The sequence below is a fragment of the Acromyrmex echinatior genome, chromosome 4, assembly GCF_024713525.1.
Source record: "Acromyrmex echinatior isolate Ae372 chromosome 4, ASM2471352v2, whole genome shotgun sequence".
Lineage (NCBI taxonomy): Eukaryota > Metazoa > Arthropoda > Insecta > Hymenoptera > Formicidae > Acromyrmex > Acromyrmex echinatior.
In genome coordinates this window covers 2,809,125-2,817,527 of record NC_141855.1, presented here as the reverse complement: position 1 = coordinate 2,817,527, position 8,403 = coordinate 2,809,125, and the positions used below count along the sequence as shown (strand labels likewise).

Here is an 8,403-nt window from a genome sequence, read left to right as displayed (position 1 = left end):
TCGTCTCAATTTACTAAATCATGTTCAGCTTAAAAAATCTTCAAAAGAATATATGGCGCTTCGAAGAGAGTAAATATTCATTTAAGGTCGACCCCTTCAAAAAGTCAATGACCTTGACGTATGTGTATATTATCAAGAACATATCCCCGATAATGATGTAAAATTTTAGCCGTTTGTAATTAATTAAGAAGTTTTTATAAAAAATACAATCACACGGACGAATGTTAAAAACACACATATTTCTTAATTATTATTTATAATATTATAGAAGATATAGTGTTTAAAAGTTGGAAACTTCGCGTGAAAGAAACTCATATAGAACTTCGCTTTACATAGAAAGTATGTGCAGACCGTTCCACATCTCTCCGAAGAGATTTCATTAAGTGAAGGGCGAAATTCTCTGAGTCCTGCAAAGCGACAGATACGCCAGACTGTTATTCATTAATCGAGTCCCTTTTTATGTATAGCTAGTGTAGGAGCAGCCAATTAGACAATCCACTAGAAGTTTGTTTTCTGCCTGAACTAGTATACACTATTGGAACTTGAAGTGAGATAGGTACATTTGATATTTGTTGAAAGTGAAAAAGAGAGTGCTAGTGAAATCTAGTGCAGGAACAGAAAACAGACCATATATTGATAGCAGAATCTGATTGGCTAACGTAACTTCAATTTCTGCACTCTTCTACACCCGAGTGGCTCGATTAATGAACAGCGTTATACGCTATATACAGGGTGATTCAGAAGAATTCCGTGTCGATGGCTGCGTTCAGCAGAGAAAACTAATCAATTAGTGCTTAGCAATTTTTTAATGCTATGACAGTTAATCGCAATGAGTGGCCCTCATAATCGCTCACGTCGAATGGTGAGTGCGTCGCTTTTGCTTATCTTCTATACATGGCCCGTAATTAGCTAATTTTATCTTAATAACTTAAAAAGTAAGCGGATAAAATTTTCATAAAGGAAAAATCAGAATTTAATCAGGAACATGTCTTTACAAGGAGGACAAAGAATTGTTCTGAATCACCCTATATAAGGACCAATCATTGTAAAGACCGTAAGCCATAGAGTAAGCAGTAACCAATCTAATATGTTGATTTTCCTACTGCTTACGTCTTACCGGTAAATTTTTTGTGTACTATGGCTTTATGAATAATAAAATCACAATCTTGACCTAAAGCTCTAGATATACTAAAATAGCACAAAGGTCCTCCATTTTTGATGTAATATCATATTTTAAAAAATTATTAATAATATTAATAGCGCTTATTAGATTACAACTACCAGGTCAAAAATGGCGGTCGAAACAACCAATAGGAAAAGTGTCGGCATTTTGACTAAAAGGATTGTACTACTTTGGTATACCTAGACTCTAGAGCTTTATCTTGACGTGCTCGGGGAATCCTCTCCTTTTCGTTCGAGCATATATAAGTATCGTCATCGAGCTCCGGAGAGGAATGGGGCAAAGCCTCCTTCAGAGTTGCATTCCGAAACTCAACTCAAATATCATTTTTATGATCCTTGTTGTTCATTGAATATATTGAACAAGGATTTAAACTGTGCAAAAACTTTAACTAAAAAAAACAGACCTTAAGTCTTACATTTTATCAGCAATATCAGTATGCAGTATGGCAGAATATGGGCACAGGTGCTCCGCCTTTCCCCTCACCTATCACATAATAACTTCTATGTGTAATTGAAAAAAAATCATATTAATAACTATTATGTAAAATACTTTTGCAAAATACTGAAGAATTAAATATTGAAGTGCATTGATTTAAAAAAAATATGGATGAATGTTTACAACTGGCAGCAACATAGCTTTGCTTTTACATGATACACACTACATAGAGGTATGTCTAAGCTTTTTAGATTTTCATTATTTTTATAATAAACTCATTCATTTAGGCGAAGATTTAATTTAATACATAAAATGCATGCACATCGAAAAACGATGATATATTCAATAAATTTTTTTGTTAATAACATTTTAATAAATAACAAGCAACAATTAAAACTTCTTGATTACTTTAAAACATATCTTTTACAATATATATCAAGGTTATTGACTTTTGAAGGGGTTGACCCTATATGAATATTTATCATAAGACGATAAATTCACTATCTATAATTGATATTTCTGATAAAATTTAATTTTCTATAATGCTGCTAGTATAATAATTGATTACATTTACCACTGCAACATGGTGTTTATTCATAATTTTTTGACTATTCTAAATTTTCGAAAACAATGGTTTAATAGGCTGCATGAAATATACTATATTTGATGGCACAATCATCCTTTATCATACCATCTTATTTCTATTTCACATCCGCCTAATTTAATCATAACTTTTTATACTTTTGCAGCAAGAACTTCAAGATCTTTGATACATTGGTGAAGAGTCGCTTTTTCTTGTTCAGGAGTGATAGACTTTAATACTTCATTCACAATCCATTGCACCATATGCTTTTGTGCAATTCGACGTTCGAGGTTTTGTATTTGTATTTGATAATCAAGACGCTTCTTCACCTGTAAACAATAAGCAAAAATTCCTAAATTGTTAATTTTTTTCTTTATGAAGAAATTTAATATAAAAACAGTTACAATATACAGCTACAATATAATGAATATTTTAAATATGTTTGTTTAATAGTTTCATATAATAAATATAGGATTTTAAATAAAAATTTCATTTTAGTATTATAATAAAATAAATATATGCAAAAAAACTTAAAAATTATTAATCTGAATTTTTCAATTTCACTAGAGTTTATTGATCCATATTTTAATTTTCAGATATGATACAAAACAGATATATTAAAATTAATAACTATATTCTTTAGTGTGTAACATTGAAATATTTATCATATAATTAATCACAAGTAAATTTATATTATCCTTTGATAAATATCTTTTTAATTATTTCATTGTTTTATATTCTACTATATAAAAGCTATACCTCTTGATAGACCTGCACCAGGCGTTCCCTGTAAGTTCCTTCCAGCTGCATTTTAACGTTTTCTTTTTTAATATCCATTATCATTTTCTGTCCATCTAAACTCGACTGTTCATTCTTTTCATGTGAAATTATATCTTCATAATACTTTATTTCGCTATTTCTAATCTCATTAAGTTCGTTATCATATTTATCGATTCCTTTATCCAATATCTGAGCAAGTTTTGGACCAAATAATTTTACACCCGCTACACACATTATTAACAAAGATAATCCATTATAATATTCATGTTCCAGGACATAAATTTCTTTGGAAACTAGATAAGTGCTCAAGCTTATAGCAAATACGTATGGTCCTAAAAATAAAATAATAATGATAATAAGAAAATAGATGCAATCCACTTGATGCTACAATGTTTCGAAGCATTTTATCGACCAATTAGAAGAAAGAATTTTATTAATTTACCAATTAAAAGATGCTTCAAACCATTTGTAGCACCAAGTGAACCACAGCTGATATTGTCACTTCATATATTATAGAATAATGCGATATAACAAAAAATTAATTTTTAGAAAGAAGTTAAAAGAAGTTAAAATAGATGTTTTTTTTTTAAGATTTCTTTTTGAAAACAACTTAATTTGAAGAATTAAAAACTTAATATTTAGCTTTTGTAAGCTTATAAATTATTTTCAAAATATTATGCAAAATACCATAATACATTTCAACAATACTTCTTTAAAAAAAATACTTAGAAAATAAAAGATTTCTTTTAAATTAATAAATTCATAATAATATGCATAAATGAAAATTTTATATAAAGCATAAACCGTTTATCTTTACGAGAGTGGTTTGAAAAGTTCGTGTATTCAGATGACATCATGGGTCTGTATTTTCAGTTAGTAGCATCTCTTGGAAAAACACACCAAGTTGTAGCCAGATCTATTTCTTTGTGTTTGGCGTTCGTTTGAATCGAAGAAGTCGAGTGATTTCTAAAAAAAAAGGATGAAAAAGAATTTCGTGTGTTAATCAAACATTACTTTATGAAAAGGCAAATCGCCTCAGGAGTCTAAAGAGAAGAGCTTGATAAACATTATGGTGAATTTGCACCGATTAAAACAGTTTATAAATGGTTTCAAACATTTCAGAGTTGCTATGAGCACAAGTGACGCTGGACGTTCTGTTGAGACCACTACTCCAGAAATCAGGATTTGAAGAAATCCATGATATGAGGTTGGATGATAGAAGAACGAAGGTGTGTGAGATTGCTAGTGTTATGGACATCTCGATTGAATGAGTACATGAATATTTGGACATAAAAAAGACATTCGCAAGATGGATGCCGTGATTGCTCACAGTTGATCAAAAACGAAATTGTATGAGATGTTCCTGTTTGCAACTGTATCAGCGGAATCCATAGAACTTTAGGCGTCATTTCGTCACTGTGGACACATGAACACATGAACACGAAACATGGACACATCACTATACACTTCAAAGATAAAACAACAGTTCAAATAATGGGTTACTAGCAAGGAATCTGCATCAACCTGACAACCGTCTTTTAAGATTCGCAAGGAATAATCCTCGTCGATTATATGGAAAAAGGTAAAACTATTGCAGGAACATATTATTAATCGTTATTGGACCATTTGAAAATCGAGCTGCAAGAAAAACATCCACGATTGGTCCACAAGAAAGTTTCTTTTTTCATCACGAGAATACACCAGCTCACTCCTCTGCAGTTGTGGTCGCAAAATTGATGGAATTAAGGTTCCAACTCGTCGTTTCGCATCTCTCCTAGATTTGGCTCCTTCAGACTATTACTTGTTTCCTAATTTGAAGAAATGGCTAGTGGGAAGAAGATTTTATTCAAACCAGGAGATGATTGCGGATACGAATGCCTATTTTGCACAGTTGAATCAATCCTATTATTCGGAAGGGATTAACAAATTGGAGCAGTATTGGACGAAGTGTATAAGCCTAAAAGGAGACTACATTGAAAAGTAAAAAAGTTTTAGCCTGAAAAATTAAGTTTTCATTTTTGCACGGACTTTTCAAACCACTCTCATATATAAATAAAATCTTTAGTTTTATCATTAAGAAAATATTTTAAAAAATTATATTAAAAAAATCATTCGTTTCCTAATTATAAAAATTTTACGTACCATATAAAAATCTAGATTAGTCTAAATCGGATATCTCGTTATTTTTATCCATTAGCAATTACTTACCTGATGCACCAGTTTTTGGATAAAAAGCTTGAAACCACTCCTCGGGTATAAATCCATGTCTAACTGGAGATGGATTAATCAAACGTTTAGGACGAGTTGGCTCTACTGCTACTGATGAAGCACTTTGTGCTCCACGCACAGCCGTAGACAGTAACTGAGCTATGATAAATAACATATATATTACCCAGGATTAAGAATGTTAGTTCATAAAGTTCATGAGTTACCGATACTTTTTTGTAAAAAATATTTCGTTATTCGTTACTAATTTTAAAAAGTAACACATTATCTATTATTACTTATTGTTAGAAAGATTTCTTACTTTTTTTTGTAGGAATAAGAACCGTTACTCTTACTATAACATATTTTTTGTTATTTTTTATAATAATTATATTATTAAAAAATTATATTATATATATATTTAATAATCAATATTAATTGTAATAATCAATATGAAAACTTAAAACTTTAAGTTTTCATATTGATAAGCTAGTCTCTATATAACAAACTTTTCTTTATTAAATTTATCTAACAAATATTCTATAATTACGATGTATTCTATTTACGATGTATTCTATAATTCTTTATACATTAATATTTTTAATATATACTTATTTTTAGAATTTAGATTTTGTAATTCACAATTCCACAGATTTTATTAAAAATCGTTATTGAACACTGTTTTTAAAATTTAATATTATATTAAGATTATAATATTCACTGCCAATATTGAAAATTTATAATTCACATTACATACAAGACCGGCGAAATAAATTTTTCTTATAATAGAGTGATCAAATAAAGTACACATATATTTGTTGTTTTTCTTCAATTATTTATTTACGAATGTGTGTAACTCATCGAATATTATTTTTATTCATAAATCTATCATTTCAGTCTCTTCCTTAAAAAATTAATTATGACAACCAAAAAAAAGATTCCATCAAGAATCAATCAGAGCAATCTACATTGTTCATTAAGATATTGCTGATAAAAAAATCCAATAAATTACTTGTTAAAAATTAGTAGTTTGACATGTTTAAATATGTGTGAAAATTCCACACATGCCAAATTCACATGTGTGAAATACTCTGTCATTTCACATACAGATCACTGGTTCTGGTTACATATAGGTATACATACTACAAATTTTCAACATTGACAATAACTATTGGAATATTAATTAATGTAAGATATAAAATACAAAAATATTTTTCAAGATTAAAATTTCTATTTAAATAAAATATTTTTGGCATATACAATTAAAAGTCATGCGGTCTATTGAATAGACATAAAGATAATAAGAGATTAAAGTAATGGGTGTATTTGTTATCATTGCAGAAAAAAGCAACAATAATTATTGAAAAAAAGGAATAGTAATGGTAACGGCATTATAAGTAACAAGTTACTCTCTCTTCCCAATCCTGAATTATTACCATAAAAATTTAAAAGATATATATATTTTAAATGGTTATTACGCTTCTCTAATACATAATAAAATATAATTTTTCGTGCATTTATAAAGCTAAAAGTTAAAAAGACAACTGTATAGAAAATAAAAAATGTCAAAAAATAGATATATTCAAGAAAGTATACTTGTAATAATTATCAATTATAAAACAGATTAAAAATCTATTTTTAAAAAATAAGGCTTAAATGTTACATAACTATGTAATATATATAAGTAAAATTTGTGATAGATAATAAGAAAAAAAATAATGTGAATAATAAGAAATTATGAACAAATCTAAACGTTATTACATAATTAAAAAATTCAACTTTGTAATTAATTAACCGACATCACCTATCGAGTATATTTATTGTAAAGTATGTAAAATTGTAATAAGAATCATTGCAATTGATTTACCATTGCGGAGAGCCAATCTTGATAACATTTTATATCGTATGTGACTGCCTCTTGCCAAAACTAGCAACAACGTTACACCATGCTCAACAAGACAGTAATGGCGGATTTAGATTAAGCCAGGAGCATAGATGCCACTAGAGACTCTTTAATCATAGAGAGCCTACAATCAGAGTGACGGTTATCACTTGTGATTGGTCCGCCATGTTTTAGCCATTCCCTCCAGTTTTTTAAACGCATTATTTTCTAAATTTTGAATTCATGCTAAAAAATGCTAAAAAATTGTGACAAATTAAAAAATGATAATAAATAAATATTGTATATAAAATAATAAAACTTTTACATATATTATTTATTATAAAATTTCATTTATTTTATACTATTGCAATATTGTACATTTTGTAATATTGCACATTACTTTATACAAAACGTTATTTATTGTACATTATTTGCGCTATTAAATGCGCTAGTATATTATCCATTCTCTGTTCCTACATTTTAGGAGCAATGCATAATATAAAAGAAATCAAAAATTCAGAAAAATAATATATATGTATATATCATTTCATAAAATATTATATATTAAATATCATAATTATCATATTATTTGGTTTAGACTCACAATGCAATGATATATAATTGAAAAGATTACGACAAAAAGAGAAAGAATTAAATTCGTAATCAATGTGATGACTATACATATACTTAGTGCCAAGATACTACCGTGTCTTCAGATATTATAATTAATCTGTGTATATTATATATTACATTTTTATTTTAAAATTTTAAATACAATATTTATAAAGAATAAATTACTTTACCTCACATACACATGAATTTTTTGACGGTGTTCAATTTTTATATTTGCCATTTATATTCTTTAACTAATTCATTCGGCATCTGTGTCTTTCGGAATTATTTTCATAACATATCTTTTTTCTAATGAATTGTTACAAAACGTTATTGTACATCCAACCATATTTCTAAAATAATTTTGATAATTATATTCTCATCAATGTACCTTTATGTATCTATGTCGTTCAATGTTGTTGCACCTAATCCTAAAATTGACAATCTGTTGGGTAGACTGAGATCGTATATCTCTTTCTCTCTCGCAGAATTTCGCTAAAATATGACGTCAAATTGAGAGTGATATATAAAGCCCTCGACGTGCTATCATTCATGATCATTAAAGAGGACAAGTACCGATCTAAATGTGACAATTCTTAATTTGTAAACGTATTATATATTTCGACGCTTATTTCAAGTGTGGTAGAATAACTTATACCTTCGACGAAACAGCAATCGCTTCGACATGTTCACGAGTCGCATTATGAGCATTGATCAATTCGC

At 28.5% G+C, this 8,403-nt stretch overlaps 1 protein-coding gene across 1 annotated transcript; it reads right to left on the bottom strand.

Annotated features, from left to right (window-relative positions):
• Positions 1-2,128: 2,128 nt before the first annotated feature.
• On the bottom strand, positions 2,129-7,202 carry ATPsynB (ATP synthase subunit b, mitochondrial). Its single transcript, XM_011068800.2, has 4 exons — positions 7,054-7,202; positions 5,190-5,348; positions 2,961-3,313; positions 2,129-2,530 (listed from the first exon to the last, which is right to left on the bottom strand). The coding sequence occupies exons 1-4, from the start codon at positions 7,079-7,081 to the stop codon at positions 2,354-2,356; spliced, it is 717 nt and encodes a 238-aa protein (XP_011067102.1). The 5' UTR covers positions 7,082-7,202; the 3' UTR covers positions 2,129-2,353.
• Between the last annotated feature and the right edge of the window lie 1,201 nt (positions 7,203-8,403).

Coding starts and splice junctions, on each gene's coding strand:
- ATPsynB (XM_011068800.2), bottom strand. CDS start 7,081: ATGTTATCAAGATTGGCTCTCCGCAATG. Junction 5,349..7,053: donor AAGATTGGCTCTCCGCAATG/GTAAATCAATTG, acceptor TATTTATCATAG/CTCAGTTACTGTCTACGGCT. Junction 3,314..5,189: donor TCCAAAAACTGGTGCATCAG/GTAAGTAATTGC, acceptor TTTTATTTTTAG/GACCATACGTATTTGCTATA.